The sequence below is a fragment of the Thermobia domestica genome, chromosome 3 (assembly GCF_964235325.1).
Source record: "Thermobia domestica chromosome 3, izTheDome1.hap1.1, whole genome shotgun sequence".
NCBI lineage: Eukaryota > Metazoa > Arthropoda > Insecta > Zygentoma > Lepismatidae > Thermobia > Thermobia domestica.
In genome coordinates this window covers 14,607,261-14,625,599 of record NC_137456.1, presented here as the reverse complement: position 1 = coordinate 14,625,599, position 18,339 = coordinate 14,607,261, and the positions used below count along the sequence as shown (strand labels likewise).

At 36.5% G+C, this 18,339-nt stretch overlaps 1 protein-coding gene across 2 annotated transcripts in view; it reads right to left on the bottom strand.

Moving 5' to 3' along the window:
- Positions 1-18,116, bottom strand: part of LOC145682423 (glycine receptor subunit alpha-2-like) — a 51,104-nt gene extending 32,988 nt beyond the window's left edge. The window contains exons 1-2 of one of the 2 annotated variants that reach the window (XM_081754053.1): positions 17,068-18,116; positions 15,906-16,132 (exon numbers count right to left, since the gene is read on the bottom strand). In XM_081754053.1, coding sequence (XP_081610179.1) covers positions 15,906-16,117 — 212 coding nt within the window. In that variant the 5' untranslated portion in view covers positions 16,118-16,132; positions 17,068-18,116. The remainder of the gene's footprint in view (positions 1-15,905; positions 16,133-17,067) is intronic. The other variant, XM_081754054.1, reaches the window with a different exon arrangement.
- Positions 18,117-18,339: the final 223 nt, after the last annotated feature.

The following is an 18,339-nucleotide window of genomic DNA, read 5'->3' as shown; positions in this document are numbered from 1 at the left end:
CTCCGATAATTTTTCACGTGTCATCGCAGCGGTATGTGGCTTTGCGTTATCATGTTGCATAATCCCTTGATGGGTGAAAAAAAGAACGAAGATGATACATTATCTTGTGTAGTTGTAGAGAATATAGTTTTCAGTAGATGACATTTGTTATGGTTATATATTCGTAACACTTGCTGTGTAATGAGTGCTATAGTCTCAAAAAAATGTAGTTTCAGAGAACAAGTCAAAGTTATGATGTCTACACACGGTGCAACATGCCCATAAGTTGTCTATTAAACGCCACACAAATATCTTACTTAGCCCAGGACAGCCCGATTCGGAGTAAAAACTTTGAGAACAATTAAGATACCTAGCGAATTTTCTCTGGTTTTCAATGAGATTTACCAGTTACGGTACAATATTTGAACGTCCAAAGACCAACATGTAATTACTGCTCAAGAAAAAGCCACAAATATCATATAGGAAGTCCCATTTCCGGGACGTAAGAGAATACTTGGATTTTTATAAGATATTCATTGAACACCCACTGGTGAAAATGGGCCGTCCAGTAGACACCCTAATATGCTGCAACGAACATCCAAGAGACATTTCTGTGCTATGTAGGCTGAGAGAAAAATAATAATAATAATTAGAATTTTTTAAAAAAATTTAGAAGATGAATGTCTTCAGTACTTCTTCCAAATTTGCCGTGGTATCATTAGCCTCTTTATACTGCATATACAAGGTGTATCACAATGGACTTTAGAGCTTTAAAAACTCATATTTATTTATTTATTTAGCTTACAAAAATGGTTTTGGTATCATTTTGTAGCAAAATATATCAAGCTTCTTACCTTATACCTAAAGATGTTCAATGTGGTTTCCATTGGTGATGCGGGATACATCACATGTGAAATCGATTTCTTCACATTCCTTACGAGTATACAAATTCCTTACCAGCAATTCTATCAGTGTCTTTTAATCCTTGCACCATTTGTAATTTGTATAGTTTGGGATGCAACCCGTTTTCTCAACACACACCAAACTGTCATGTGTGGGACGCCCAGCTGTCGAGGAGGAAGCCGGGTCCATTTTGTGGGACTGTTCATAAGGCTTTGTCTCACTTGCTCTACAACGTCTTCAGGCGTACGGAGACGACTTGAAGATTTGTTGTCTCTTACCGAACATCCAGTTTCAATAAAACACTTATGCCTCTGATGAATAGTAGGCCTACTGGAGGATCTTTACCACACTTGATACGAAAGTTATGCTGCACAGTTGTTGCAGACTCTTCAAACCAAAACACACAGTTAGCACGCATACTCAGGACCACAAAATGCAACCATCTTTACTCCAACTGCTACTGCGCTTTCGGTGGCGTGTTTCTGAACTAGTGTACTACGTGAGTCAAAGCTAGATGCATTTTGCTACAAAATGACACCAAAACCATGTCTGTAGGATAAATGAGTAAATCCATGTGAGTTTCGAGTTGTAGTCTTTTTTCGATAAATTATGTTTATTTTCTCCGTTATTACTTTTAGAATACACCTGATAAATGGGTCTCTGTTGAAGATTTAGCAATGCTATTTATTATTTGACCTAGTTGTTGACTCCAAGCCTTCGGCCTGCCCTACACTATAGGTTACAATCGTGTTTAATTTAGAGCTCTTTGTCTTTATCGTCTTTTCTTAGTTTGTCCAGCAATCAACTTTCGGTTGTACAAATATTAACACTCAAATCGAAATATGGTGTAGCAGCTAATGTCCTATTCCGAAATTACTAACTAACTAACTCTATGGCCTATAGAACCTGTAAGTTCAACCCTGTATTTACAAAAGCTCTTAAATGACTTCTGTCCTTAGCCAACTGAATCAAATTTCTACTTAGTAGCCCTATTCCTATTTCTGCGAGATTTTGAAATAATATTGCAAATACGAATTCTGTCCAAAAAGTACCAGACGTTTTGGCCTATCATTGTAGTGAGCGGGGCTAGAGTCGCCATCTTGGTGTTCGCATGCAGCTGTTGTAGCTTGAGGATTATGACGCTCTTACTGTGCTTTATATAACGTGTTACATGGTGCGCTACAATTGAAAATTCCGGTATTTTGAAACACTGAGAAGTAAAGACGTGCGATTCAAAACAAGCACCAGGGAAAACTTAGCCCGAAGGTGTTGTTTCTCACGACAACGCACGTATACACGCGGCCAACAGTACCTGAGAGCTCTCAGATGCTGTTCGATCACCCCCCATACAGCCCGGATTCGGCGCCGAGCGACTATTACCTCTTCCCAGGCTTCGCTACACAACGCTTTGATACTGATGCCGAACTGCATGCCGCTGTGAGCCAGTGGTTGAAATCGTAGGCGGTAGATTTCTCCCGCGACGGTATAGGAAAACTTGTGCCATGGTATGATAGGTGCTTTAATTCGCACAGCAATTGTCTGAAAAAATAGCTTAAGAGTGTGCCTTTCAAATCATATAATACAATTTGGTTTGATCATTCTGTTACCTTTTTAAATTTCAAAACGTCTGTTGGTTTCTAGATAGCCCTCGCATTAGATTGCAATTGAAGCATCTCAATAGTTTTAAATATGCAAATCCCCTGCACGATATCGCCATCTATTGGGATCGGCAATGCAGACAGCCTGCGACACAAATTAGTGTTTCAGTTTAGTATTAGGAATGAGGGTTACGTACTGATATGTTTGTCTTTTTTTTTTTTTTTTTTTTTTTTTTTAATAAGATGAACTGTAATTATCTTATTTTGTGTTATGTCCAGTCCCGTTATCCAGGGGGTCTAGGGGTGCCGCCCCAGAAACGTAGCCAAGCGGGCGATCCGGATCACCCCCCTTCAAGACCAGAAATGAAAAATTAAGGAAGGAATGAGAAACAAAATGAAATGAGAGAAAGAAGGATCAGCGTTAAAAATAAAAAAAAAACTACAGGAAGCTTTTAGTTACTCTTTCTTACGAGGAGATTTGTATTACTTGCAATACAAGGTTGCAAGGTGAGCGAGATATCCTGGAAGAGTCTGGAAATTTGAAATTTCTAGAAAAGATACTGAATTCTCAGAATTTCTCCTGCTAGCCAGGGAGATTTCAAGCTTCCGAAAGCATAGTACCGTTGAGTAACAGTGTGGACATTTTTTAACATAATTTTTCGTCATCGCATCCTTGCAGAATCAAACATGTTATTTCAAAAAACAATTTTCTTCTGCTCCTTTAACCTGTCATTTGGAACCGACAGTAGTTGACGGAATAATAAAAGCAAAAAATTATATGGAACAGAAGTTCTATTAGCATTTGATGCGACACAAAAAGGAACGCAGATATTGTAAAATATTTTACAAGACGTTATTGAGAATGTACTTTTTATAATAGTGAATATGAGGTGCATGAACTTGGCCCCCCACTTGACGCGCTAACGATAAAATTAGTGTCAATCGTTAGTGCATCGTTAGTGCTTCTTAATGCACCAACCCCTAACGATAGTGCTTCATTAGTGTAGGAGCTACAAGTAAAAAACCTTTGAGGGGCCAAGTTCAAGCTGTCCCCCACTTCAAGCACTAACAAAATAACTAGTGTCATTCGTTAGTGCATCGTTAGTGCTTCTTAGTGCACCAACACCTGACGTTAGTGCTTCATTACTGTAGGCTCTAAAGCCAAAACAATGGTACACGCTGCCCCCCACTTCAAGCAATATGGAAAGAAATAGTGCAGTTCGTAAGTGTATCGTTAGTGCTTCTAGAAAATACTAAATGTTTCGTTAGTACTTCACTATTAGTGTAGATATAGCCAATTATAAGTCACGAAACTCCCATAAGAAATGCATGGGGAATTTTTCATTGCGTCAGATTATCGCGAAATGCAAAAGCACTATTGACCTCTTCTAGTGCAATCGTTAGTGCGTCGCTAGTGCTTCTTACTGCACCAACCACTAACGTTAGTGTAGGTGCTATAAGTAAAAAACTTGGGGGCCAAGTTCACGTTGCCATCCTCACTTCAAGCACTAACGATAAAATTAGTACCATTCGTTAGTGCAGCGTTAGTGCTTCTAGAAAATACTTATAGTTTTGTTAGTGCTTTAATATTAGTGTAGTTATGGTTAATTACATGTCACGAAACTCCCATAAGAATGCATGGGGAATTTTTCATTGCGTCGAATTACCGCCAAATTCAAAAGCACTAATGATATCTTTCAATGCAATCGTTAGTGCATCATAGGCCCAGCGTGAACTTGGCTACCCCACTTCAAGCAATAAGGAAAGAAATAGTGCCTTTCGTTGGTGCATCGTTAGTGCTTCTAGGAAATACTAGTAGTTTCGTTAGTGCTTCACTAGTACTGTAGTTATAGCCAATTATAACTCACGAAACACCCATAAGAAATGCATGGGGAATTTTTCATTGCGTTAAATTACCGCCAAATTCGAAAGCACTAATGATCGCTTTCAGTGCAATCATTAGTGCATCATTAGTGCTTAGTACCAACCCTAACGTAAGTGCCTTATTAGTGTAGGAACTACAAGTAAAAAACCCTTTGGGCCCAGCGTGAACTTGGCCCTCCACTTTGAGCAGTAACGAAAACATTAGTGCCATTTGATAGTGTATCGTTAATGCTTCTATAAAATACTAATAGTTTCGTTAGTGCTTCACTATTAGTGTAGATATAACCAATTGTAAGTCACAAAATTCCCATAAGAAATGCATGGGAAATTTCTCATTGCGTCAAATTACTACCAAATTCAAAAGCACTACTGACCTCTTCTAGTGCAATCGTTAGTGCTTCTTACTGCAACAACCGCTAACTTTAGTGGTTCATTAGTGTAGGTGCTATAAGAGAAAAAGCTTTTGGGGGCCAAGTTCACGCTGCCCCTCACTTCAAGCACTAACGGTAAAATTAAGACCATTCGTTCGTGCATCGTTAGTACTTCTAAAAACACTTATAGTTTTGTTAGTGCTTTAATATTAGTGTGGTTGTGGCTAATTACATGTCACGAAACTCTCATATGAAATGCATGGGGAAATTTTCATTGCGTCGAATTACCGCCGAATTCAAAAGCACTAATGATATCTTTTAGTGCAATTATTAATACATCGTTGGTGCTTGTTATTGCGTCAACCGTAACGTTGGTACTTTATTAGTATAGGAACTACAAGTAAAAACCCCTTTCGGTCTAGCGTGAACTTGCCCCCTCCGCACACTTTGAGTACTAACGAAAAGATTAGTGCTATTCGTTAGTATATCGTTAGTGCTTCTTGAAAATACTAATAGTTTCGTTAGTGCCCACTATGAGTGTAGATATAGCCAATTGTAAGTCACGAAATTCCGATAAGAAATGCATGGTTATTTTTCATTGCGTTAAATTCCCGTACGTAATAATAACCATTACACTAATATATGATTATTAGTGTTTTTAAATTTGGGGGAAATGTTTTAGAAAATGAAAAATGCTACGTATCTAAATTTAGCCCCGCACGCATCTGAAATACTAAAAAAAAAACTTTCACATGGTTAGTGCTTCGTTAGTGCCCATTAGTGAATATTATTTGCGAGACTAAATTGAAACTTTTCTAATTCTACAATTATTTTCCTACAAAGGGAGATAGACGTCAAAAGTTAGTGCATCGTTATTGCTTCCCGAAGAATGAAGCATTAGTGTTAGTGCTATTATAGTTTAAGAGTTATAAGTAAATAACTCACTCTGAGCTAAATTTAATTTTAGAGAATTTTACAATAATTCTCCCACAAAGGTGGAATAAACGTCAAAGATTAGTGCATCGTTAGTGCTCCTAAAGACACTAAGCATTAACGTTACTGCTAGCGTAGTTTAGGAGTTAAAAGTGAATAACTCGGGGGGGGGGGCTACTTTAGATCTTTAAATTTTATACAATTTTAAGCTAATTGTCTGACGGAAATTAGACAAAACCAGCGTTTAGTTCTCCGCTGACTAAGCACTAATGTTAGTGTTAATTAAGTCTTATTAACGAATAACAAGCACGAGGCTAAATTTAAATTTATCGAATTTTACAATAATTGTCCATCAGAAGGTAGGTAGGTAGGAAACGTTCGTGCGTTTTTAGTGCTTCAAAAAATACTAAGCACTGGCGATAGTGCTATCATAGTTTAGGAGTTATCAGTGAATAACTCGGGCGGAACTCAATTAAAATTTATCGAATTTTACACTAATTGTGTAAAAATTGAAAAACTTGAAGTTAGCCCCGCTCGAGTTATTTGTTAAGACTCCTAAACTGTGACGGAACTGAAGTTAAGAGATTAGTGTTTCATGGAGCACTAACAGTGCACTAATCTTCGGTGGTTATCTTACCTTTGTGGGACTATTAGTGTGAAGTTCGATAAATTTAAATTCAATCCTATCCGGATTATTCATGAAAGCACTAAGGACAATGCTTAGTGTTTTATAGAGCTCCAGCAATGCAGTAAACGCTTGTGTTTGTCCCATTGTTGTGGGACTATTAGCATAAAATTGTTCAGGTTGAAAAATCTAAAGTTACACAGGGTTTAGTTATTCATTAATATGTCCTAAAATATGATAGCACTAACGTTAGTACTTCTTATTTCTTGAAGATTTAAAGATGCACTAACCTTTAGCGTTTGTCCTAGCTTTGTGAGAAAATTAGTGTTAATTCGATAATTTTAAATTCAGTCTCGTTTAGTGTTGTAAATAGAAAAAAAAACCGTTCGTTTTTTTCAGAAATGTACGTTTTTTTTAGAAAAAAACATTGCCTCTCGTTTTTTTCTAAATTTCGTTTTTTTTCAAATAGTCATTTGTAATGTATCTTACGTCATTTAAGTCTGAAGTATTTTTATGTAGGTGTAATTACCATAAAATGCAACATAAATTAAGCACTAGAAACTGATACAGTACAAATATTTTACAATTTATATGAGTAGTGTACCTACTAAGAATCCGGGTTTCTGTACTGTTTCACCAATATCAACGAAGAAATAAAAGTAGAAATGAACATTTTTTTTTTTTTCCGTGAAAGTAGGCCTTTAATAAGTACGAAAATAATATAACGAACAGTATAAAACGCAAATAACTTGTCTAAAGGTAAAAACTAAAACTAATTTGCCTACTAATATTTTTCTGAATATCATATATAAATAATTTGTCGACTTGATATATGATATGCATTGCTGGCTCTATCATATGTGCAACACGTGCATTTCCACGGGGCTGCAATATCTGTCATAAGTATTTTATTTAAAATAAATACTTCTTGTTGGAGACAGACTTCATGATCATGGTAGCTAAATTTACTAAGCTGACCTTCTATTTGAATACTACATTCATAAATTATGGTTAGGTCTCATTAGTTTAAGTCTCATGATCAGTGCTAAAGCAAATGGTAAAATAAATCCCAGAATAAACTGCTTGATTGTTGTCAAATACAGGAACTCAATTCTCGAATGCCTGCCCCCTTTGGTTAGTTAGCAGAGCTTCTCTTGTCTTTGTCGCAAATAGGATCGTTATCATTGAAGGTGGAAACACTTTTTTTTAAAAAAAAAAAAAATAACAGATGTAGAAAAAAATCAAGAAATAAAGGTAAAAGATCTAGTTGCACTATATTGCAAACTGATATGTTGAGATTGAAACTCGATATTGAATTCTATAAAATGGATTACCATCTTTCAGATGTATTTGCTTTATCTTTCACTAACACAATAGATTAATATTAAAAAAAAAAAAAAAAAAAAACAGACACAACAATATTGTATTTGTAGTAAGTATATAAGCCTTTCTCAGTGCCGGTGTAGTTTCCCTCCCTTTCGTTGTTCATGCTGGAGTAGCATACTTAAAATCGTGACTTTTAAGATTTGTTCTTTCTGGAGAAAGAGGGAGACGGCAAATTACATCATTGTGCGGGCGACAAATTGCCTAGGGCAGGCCCGATGATATGTACACTCATGTCCAAAATGATTGTCGCATATCTATAACTGTCTTCTTGTAAGAATATAATTTGATAATGATTTTGCAGGGTACTTTTAATACTGATGCTGTGTGTATAATCTGAAAATGTATATTTATGATAAATTTCAAAGGAAAAGAATTATAAATACGAAAATGAGAAAGAGTAAAAGAAAATGTTGCTAAATGGACAAGAAAGTTTCATTTTCGTTTTATTGTTCTTATTTACTAATGTTTTGACATGAAATTTTCCACATACATGTCTTTGCCGATTATACAAAAACTAACATTATAAGAAATACCAGGCGGATTCGTTATCAAATTATATTTCTAGAACAACATATTTATAGACATGGAACAATAATTTTGGACATGAGTGTACGTACAAGACATGAATATAGGATGCCATAATTTGAAGTAATGCAGGGTGTTTCAAAATGAATATTACGGTTTTGAAACTTTGTAGTATCTATTACAATTAACTTACAATAATAAGTATTATCAAATGAAAGAGCAACTCAAACAGTTTTGTACACACGCATGCCATGCATTGTTTCCTCTGTCTGCCGTTAGAAAGAGCAAGTAGCAAAGATGGAGACTAGAGACCAGAAAGCTTTGTGTGTTTTAATTTTGCAAAGACTGAATCTGTAGTTACAGTGCAACCGTCTGTATGAATTGAATGTTTTGTGCCATATGGCGGAAAGTTTATGGGCCTTTCTCACCTATTGACTCAATGTGTGCCATGTGACGAATGAAGCTCATATCGAACACTTGAAGCAAAAACTGTTTGAGGTGTTCTTTTATTTGATGTATTGTTTATAATTGTGCGTAAAATGTAATAAGTACTACGAAGACTTAATTCCCCGATATTCATTTTGAAACACCCTGCATTTCTCAGTATCAGTATTGGAACTAAGATGTAAAAAGGAGAGATTATGATTGTTTACAACAACGATATTATTATTAGTCAAGAATATAATTACTACAACAACACAAGTTAGTAGTCAAAAAAAAAAAAATTGTAATTAAATGTACACTCGTAACCCTTTCGGACCCACATGGCCAAAGTGGCACATACGCGTGTGTCACTTTTTTAATCCGCTCCTGTATGGTCACTAATTAAGATATCGGTATATATTTTTTGACAAATATGGTTGGTCCATAGTTTATCATTTTAGTTTCTTCTTCTTCTGTGTGTTGAATTTCCTTCTCAAATTTCAAGAATTTTCGAATTTTCTTTATTACTTTTCCCCTGTAGCTTCATTCGTTGTAGAGAGACCTCCTTAAGACTTGTCAGGTAGATACGTCGGATGGATACCTAATTGTTGACATCAATTGGATGGGCTTGCGCGCAGTGTTGCCAACTACGGAAATTAAAATCTTAAATTTGGGCAAAAAATTCGAAATTTTTGTTATAAACCTACCTATACGTCCCAATGCAAGTCAACTTACCAGTCGAACATTTGTTCTTACTGAACAAACTCGGGTACATATCGTTACAGTGGAGTAATTAGGGGACGCACGAAAAATTCGGATTTAGGTTCTAACTCTTGATTTTCCCTACTTTTCTGTTTATCGAAATATATTTTTGGTAATTAAAAGCATTGTTTCTTAAATATCGCCATGATACTTGTAGGATATATTAGTAATGTACCAGTGATTATTTTAAGATAGTTTTCGTCTGTATGGTAGCAGTGTTGCCAGCTACGGAAAATTTTAATTCAAGATGTTAGGGGAAAATTACGTGTTTTGTCTATTATATCCCTCTTGTTGACTACATAGGAACAAAAGTACCAGTATCTGAAAGTCTTGTCTTTGCCCTTCACAACGCACTATAGAAAGTTTCAATACGATAGTTAGGGGAAGTACAGTTGAGGTTTACAATAGACCTTGTTCTCTAAGTGGAAAGCTTTGGCGTGGGAGACCCGGGTTCAATTCCCGGCGGGAGCTCATGTGGTTCGGATTCCACGTTAATCAGTAGGTCCACGTCTCATATAGCCTCGCTGCTGAACGGGACGCTAAAATAAAATCAACTCAACTCTAAGTGGAAAGATAATTGATTTTTTTACGTAGACTGAAATATTTTTTAATGATCTGCTTACTTTATTGGATATCGTCACAATACTTGTAAGGTATATAATAGGAATACCAAAGCTTCTTTTAAGATAGTTTGTGTGTGTGTGCTAGCACTGTTGTCAGCTACAGAAAATTTTAATTTCCGATTTTAGGAGGAAATTTTGGAAAAATTCCCTTTTTGTCTCTATTATTTCCCTCTTGTTGGCTACATTCGAACAAACGTACCACTGTCTGAAAGCCTCGTCCTTAGCCGACACAGCGCACCATAAAAAGTTTCGGTAGAATAATTAGGGGAAGTACAGTTGTGGCTTATAATAAACCATTTTCTGTAAATGGTAAGAAAATTGTGCATTTCTGAGTTAGAATGAGATTTTTTTTTTTTAATTTCATGTTTACTTTGTTAGATATCGCAATGATACTTGTAGGATACATTCTTAGGGTACCAAGATTTACTTTCAGATAGATTACGTATGTTTTATGGCAATGTTTCCAGCCAAAACAATTAATTCCCGATTTTAAGTGAAAAATTCGGCAAATTTCCCTTTCCCCTCTATTATTTACCTCTTGCTCGCTACGTTGGAACAAATGTACCACTACCTGAAAGCCTTCTCTTTAGCCTACAGAACACACCATAAAAAGTTTCAAATAGGATAATTAGAGAAGCTGTAGCGTCGGCCTATCTGTTGATTTTTGCTTTTGAGGCGTAGAAAGTGTCAATATTTCATGTGTATGGAAACAATTTATTTCTTTCTCTCTTTGAATGGAAGCCAGCGACTTCAGGTTTTCACTGTATCTTGTCAACGCACCAAAGAATCTTTTTAGGTGACTTAGACCCATATGGCAACAGTGGTGCTAGATACAAAAAATCTTGAATTTCGGTTAGGGATTTTTTGTAAATTTTCACCCCTACATTTCCCTCAGTAATTTCCCACCCGCTCGCAACACTGCAATGTAACGTACACCAAAAAATAGCCACATTCCTTTTCTAAAAAACAAGGTCTTAACCATATCAATAGGGTAAATGGTTTTTGAGGAATACGTCACCAACTGACAAAGTAGGAAAACGCCAAAAATGATCTGGGTCCGAAAGGAATAATCACACGATTTTGCTCGTATATGTACAAGGAAACAAACGATTTGTAAGTTACGAGGGCTTCGCCTCAAGTTCTATTGATTATTTCAATAATCTTCAACATACATCAATAAATAATAGCTGCCAGAAAAAAAACAGACATTTGAAAAAAAACATGAAAAAGAACGTTGTTTTTTATTGAAAAAACTTCACAGAAAAAAAAACCGTTTTTTTACAACACTAGCTCGTTCGAGTTATTCATTAATAATTCCCAAAATACGATTTCACTAACGTTAGAGCTAAGGTAGCATTAACGATAGAGCTAAGATAGCATTAACGTTAGAGCTTTTTGGAGTACTAACGCTGTACTAACCTTTAACGTTTATTAAACCTTTCTGAGACAATTATTTTAAACATCGATAAATTTAAATTTAGCATCGAGTGTGTTATTCACTCGATGCTAAATTTATCGAACTTCACACTAATAGTTCCACAAAGGTAAGATAACCACCGAAGATTAGTGCACTGTTAGTGCTCCATGAAACACTAATCACTTAACTTCAGTTCCGTCACAGTTATAAATCCTAAACTATGACAGCACTCAGTGTTTTATAGAGTTCTATTAATGCACTAACCACTGGTGTTAGTCCCACTTTTGTGGCACAATCACTAAAAAGTTGTGTAAAAGTTGAAAAATCTAAAGTTAGCCCCGCCCGAGTGATTCATTCATAACTTCTAAAGTATGATAGTACTAACGTTAATGTTTAGTGCACTAATGTGCAATTACGAAGCACTAAATATGTAAATAGGGGCCGCGGTGGCTCAGTGGTAGAGCGTTCACCTCTGGTGCTTGGGGTCCCGGGTTCCATCCCAGCCCCCCGCCAAATGAACTTTGAGGTGGACAAACACCGTGTGCGTGGGTTTTCTCGGGGTTCTTCCATTTAATCCCACTTTCTTCATTCCACCATTTCATTCATTACTCATCTTCACCGTCTCCTTTAGCCTAACCGGCATAACCGTGGGACGTAAAACTCAAAGATTTCATTTTTTTATTTTTTAAATATGTAAATAGTTTTAGTAGGGCTTGAGAAGCATGCGGGGCTAAATTTAGACACATAGCATTTTTTATTTTGTAAAATTCCCCCATATATAAAAGCACTAATAACAACATATAGTGTAATAGTTAGAGTATAGTGTAGTGTTAGTAGCTCTTATTGCAGAACTCCTAACATAAGTGCTTCAACAGTACGGACGATAGAAAATAAAACTTAGGGGAAGCTAACTATACGCTAGCCCATAAAAGCATTCACGATGAGAAGCATTAATGTTCGGTCTTGGTGCACTATCAAGCAATAGCGAAACATGAACGATGCCACTAGAAGAGACCACTACTACTTTTGAATTTCGTGAGAATTTGACCTAATGAAAAATACCCCATCTTTTTCTTATGGGAGATTCGTGAATTATGACTGGCTATATCAACACTAATAGTAAAGCACTAACGAAACTATTAGTATTTTCTAGGAGCACTAACGCTACAGTAACGAATGGCACTAATCTTTTCGTTAGTGCTCAAAGTGGGGGGCAAGTTCACGCTAGGACAAAATGTTTTTTTAATTCTAGTTACTACACTAACGAAGCACTAACGTTAGGGTTGCTGCACTAAGAACACCGATGCACTAACGATTGCACTAAAAGATATTATTAGTGCTTTTGAATTCGGCGGTAATTCGACGCAATGAAAAATTCCCCATGTATTTATTGAGTTTCGTGACATGTAATTAGCCATAACCTCACTAATATTAAAGCACTAACGAAACTATAAGTGTTTTCTAGAAGCACTAACGATGCACTAAAAAATGGTACTAATTTTATCGTTAGTGCTTGAAGTGCGGGCCAGCGTGAACTTGCCCCCCCCCCCAAAAGTATTTATTTATAACACCTACACTAATGAAGCATTAATGTTAGCGGTTGGTGCAGTAAGAAGCACTAACGACGCACTAACGATTGCACCAGAAGAGGTCAATTGGTTTGGAATTTGGCAGTAATTTAACGCAATGAAAAATTCCAATGCATTTCTTATGGGAGTTTCGTGACTTTATAGTTGGCTATATCTATTCTAATAGTGAAGCACTAACGAAGCTATTAGTATTTCCTAGAAGCACAAACGATAAACTAACGAATTGCACTAATCTTGACGTTAGTGCTCAAAGTGGGGGGGGGGACAAGTTCACGCTAGGCCTAAATGGCGTTTTACTTGTAGTTCCTACACTAATAAAACACTAACGTTAGGGTTGGTGCACTACGAAGCACTAAGGATGCACTAAAGATTGCAATAAAAATATCATTAGTGCTTTTGAATTCGGCGGTAATTTGACGCAATGAAAAATTCCCCATGCATTTCTTGTGCGAATTTCGTTACATGTAATTAGCCATAACAACACTAATATTCAAGCACTAAGGAAACTGTAAGTGTTTTCTAGAAGCACTAACGAATGGCACTAATTTTATCGTTAGTGCTTGAAGTGGGGGGAAGCGTGAACTTTCCCCCCAAATGTTTTTTACTTATAGCACCTACACTAATGAAGCACTAATGTTAGCGGTTGGTGCAGTAAGAAGAACAAACGACGCACTAACGATTGCACTAGAAGAGGTCAATGGTTCTTTTGAATTTGGCGGTAATTTGACGCAATGAAAAATTTCCCATGCATTTCTTATGGGAGTTTCGTGGCTTAGAATTCGCTGTATCTACGGTAATAGTGAAGTACTAACGAAACATTTAGTATTTTATAGAAGCACTAACGATGCACTAACGAACGGCACTATTTCTTTCCCTATTGATTGAAGTGGGGGAGCAGTGTGTAACATTATTTTGGCTCTAGAGCCTACAGTAATGAAGCACTAACGTCAGGTGTTGGTGCACTAGAAAGCACTAACAATGCACTAACGAATGGCACTAGTTATTTCATTACTGCTTGAAGTAGGGGCAGCGTGAACTTGGGCCCCCAAAGGTTTTTTACTTGTAGCTTCTACACTAATGAAGCACTAACGTTAGGGGTTGGTGCACTAAGAAGCACTAACGATGCACTAACGATTGACACTAATTTCATCGTTAGTGCGTCAAGTGGGGCCAAGTTCACGCACCTGTGAATATGTACTTTTCATAATAGTTCAGATCATAATGAAAGGAAAATTGTTATATTTGAATGAACAAAGAAAGGAACGTAAATATTGTAAAATCTTTTTCAATACTTTTATTACTCGAGATTTCTTCATAGTTTGTTATTAAAATACTAACCAACATATCCTCATTTTATTGTCCTAACAAACCTATATATGTTGATAGTAAAGTAGTTTACATTGATCAAGCTCCTGAGCCTTCAGAATTTCATATCACGCCCCCTCCCCCCTCCCGTTTCGCAATCCTGGCTAAACGAACCAATATATGTTCCAGTAAAATAGTTTAGAATTATCGAGACCCTGGTGTGATGATAATAGTATTTCATGTCATGGTTCCCCCTTCACGAAATCCTGGCTACATGCCTGCCTCCTCCCTAAAATTTTCACGGTAGGCTTTCAAATGAACTATAATATGGTAATGAACTATAATATTTTTGGATCGGACACCCCCTAACTTCTACCGAGCACCCGCTACAATTTTGGGCTGGCTACCGGACTGGTTATGTGATAACAAATCTAATCACTTATGCTTATATAAAGTATGTAAAACATAATAGGGGAAAACGGGGTAATGGCACGCTGTGTATAATTGTACGCACCCCTGTTTACAAAGAATCAGAAGAAGAAGAAGGCCTGCATGGTGCTCAACCCTACCAACAACGTCCCTAACGAACCTCACTTCAGTGGGAGAGCGCTGCAGAGAACGTACTGCGGAGTGTGACCATATATTGAAAATTTTTGTTTTTCTTTAGTGGTTAAGTTCAAACTTACTTCTGGAGTACGGTTTTTTGGTAGTCAATATGTATGAATAATCAATTTAGAATAAATATGGGATCAGAATTTTGATATAATATTTACTCATGCCAGTCAAGAACAAAAAAAATCAAGATGGCCTGATTTGGGGTAATACCACTCGTGAACCCAAGAGTGCGTGTGATTAAAAATGCTTCATCAGGCTTTGTAAAGTGTGATACGTTCCCTATGAATCCAGAAGATTTATAGATCCTGAATTTGCTGCAAGTGATCAGTGCTGTAGTCAGACTGAGGAGCATATGGAAGCAGACCTTTTTTCATGATGCAATGGACTCGACGAAACAAAACTTTAGTGACGTTTCTGAACTGTCAGTCGCTGGACCATGAAGGGAAGTCAACAATTCCGAAAAATTCTCCGTAATAGTCCCATTAACAGCAATTTCTCCAATTCCCTAGTCAAAAACTATCGTCAGTGAAGCAGAAGGAAAAGCACCAAAGCTCAGAAATTTTAACAGCAATGCGTCGTAAAGCTCTTCTGGAATAAAAAGAGCGAAGAAACCAAATACTTTTAGATAGTATCATCATATGGAAGTTTAAAAAAGAATTTAACTAAGAACTCAACTCTTGCGTGTTATTACCCTAAAATGCAGGGTAAATGCACGCAGTGTAAGGTTTCAAATTTCCGTCTGCTATCTTATAACGGAGAGTAATTACGCAATAGTTCCGTGTTATTTCATAGTAAACATATTTAGGTATCTACAGCACTATTCATTAGATTCCATGACGCTCTCTCACTTGCTGTTCTCAGTAATTTAATTTAAAAAAAAAAAAACTCGTGTCATTACCCCCTTTGCTCCTATATGTAGACTTCACGTAATAAACCAGCAATTTTAGTATTGGTCTGTAAGTTTTACCTTATAATGTACGATATTTTCTGTCCATGAACGGTTACAAATCGAGAATTGATAATTCCTCGGTCAGTTTTAAGTTCTTTCATTTTCCACACTGCTATTTCAGGCAGCCATAGAATCTCCCGTTCCTGTGGACTCAGAACATATACAAATTTTGGATCTGTAATACCAGACAAGTTGATACGTGGTTCTATCCATCGTACTTCGATATCCATATCTGATTTAAGAGTCTGTAAGGAAGAAACAAATAGTATTATATTAACACGGTGTATCTGCAATGGTCCAAACTTCAGTCACCTGACTAACCAAAAATCCATATTAACATCACAAGTAAAAAAGTTACATTTAAACAAAATCTTGGATACTGTGTATATCTATTGGTAAAAGAAATATGAGTTGAAGATATCGAGTTCGCCATTGTGAAAATGCGTGGCTATTTCTAATGTCAGAGTATGACAGAGTCTTGGAGTTTGATTACCACGTGTCCCTATTTGGGACAAGCCATTCTATAACTGTGTGTGGTTCATGTTCCTCTGAGGAAACAACACTCTATCACGGTCTCTAGGTTCGGGTGCTATCGGATTAATAAAACGATGCTTGGTCGTATACCCACCGTCGCTGACGAGTCAATCGTACCCCAAAAGTAGGGTTAGAATTTTTCTCGTCTACAGTCTCATATAAATTATATTTATATTTCTGAATGTCTCTTATAGCTTCAGGAAAGAAATTCATGAGGAGCACAAGAGGTAAAATGAACACCAGATGGTTTCAGAGAGGAACTAATGTACCCTTGCACTGCGCTACGTTAAATACATTATCACTATGGCAAAATGAAAATATCAAAATATGCATGCAATATACGACAATACTTATCCTGTTAAAAAAATATATGACTATGACATACGCACAATTACACTATTAGCCTGTTATCACTTGACATAGAGATTAACACTCACAATAGATATTTTGAATGCATATATTTTAACCTTTAGGAAATCACAAGCACATTCGTTTAACACAATAATAATATATTATTGTAAAGGAAATAGTGGCCGAAGACTGCGGTTTAAAGGAGAACGAAAACGATACCGGTAAAAACGCACGAATATCATGATTTCAATAATTCATAGAAACACGCAATAATTCTTGAAGACAAGACACCTACTCTATTTCCACAACCACTTGGGGAATTAATTCCTTCAGGAGGGTCCTTGGATGCTCTTTCATTGTTCCATAACTTTTGACGTCCCTGAGAGAAGAATTTATCCACTATACCTTTTACTGGCTGATAATTCCGCAATCACATTTTAAATATTCATTTGATGAGATATTTGGATTTTGATTTTGAACATATTTCTATACTTTACAAATATATTTTGTAAGTTCTGAAAATCTTACTAATTTATATATTACTTCATAAAATACTAAAAATTCGGTGAGACAGTCAAAAAATCACATGTTGTATCGTCTCTTTCCAGGAAGTCACTCCTCGTGCCTCTTCTGCACTTTATCACTCATAGTCGCTCTGAAGGCGTATGAATACACTAGTGGAATAAAACATAGTTCCCACAACACACTTAGTTTTTAAGCAATTTCTTGCCTGATAAAAGTTGATTAATTGATTATTGTCTTATTGGGAACATATTAATCACATTTAAACACAAGTAATAAAAGATTATTGTAAAAAATGCACATTATGACGTATAGTCCACCTCTGCCTTTTTGGTTAGGAATTCAGCTTTGAGTAGGAGGGGGAAGAGAGTTAAGCTGAGTTGAATTTTTTGTCCGTATTTGGTCGCACGAAGAGAAAAGTAGGTGGGCGGATGCACACACACATAGAAACTTATAAGCAAAAGAGTTCGCAGCATTTCGGTTTCTAAGAATTTTGTCCTGGTGCATACCAGTTCCAACAAATCCTCGTCGTATAAGAGGGTTGATTAAGAGATATATAACAATATAAAGTTTTATCTGGTGCTCGAGGGGAATATCTACTGATGGTATTCAAAAGATGGACTAGAACCCTGGTAATTTGTTTCTTCAAGATTCACACCTTTTTATAGTAACACACTCACACTACTATTGGGTTGCCTATTCCATTGGTCCATAAAGGGTTAAAAAATTTTCAAGCTTATGTGCACTAAGGTATAACAATCCGTGTATTCCCTCGAAAACACGAAATCACTAAAATTCGAACGATAGCGAACGCGTGGGCCATTTCATCAATGTCTTTGAGTCCATTTTTTATTATTCATATTTTCCTTTTTATTTTAATTACCTCATAATATGTATTACCTGACCAGGATAGCAGTGCGGTTTTGGGAGGATGGCGCTGCTGTTATGTTTACAGCAGTTTCTTGGCAAGCACAGTGGGACAGGGGAGCGGAGAGTTTCACTCTGCAGTGTATCCAACGGTTTTTAAAAGTTGCAGTCTGGATGT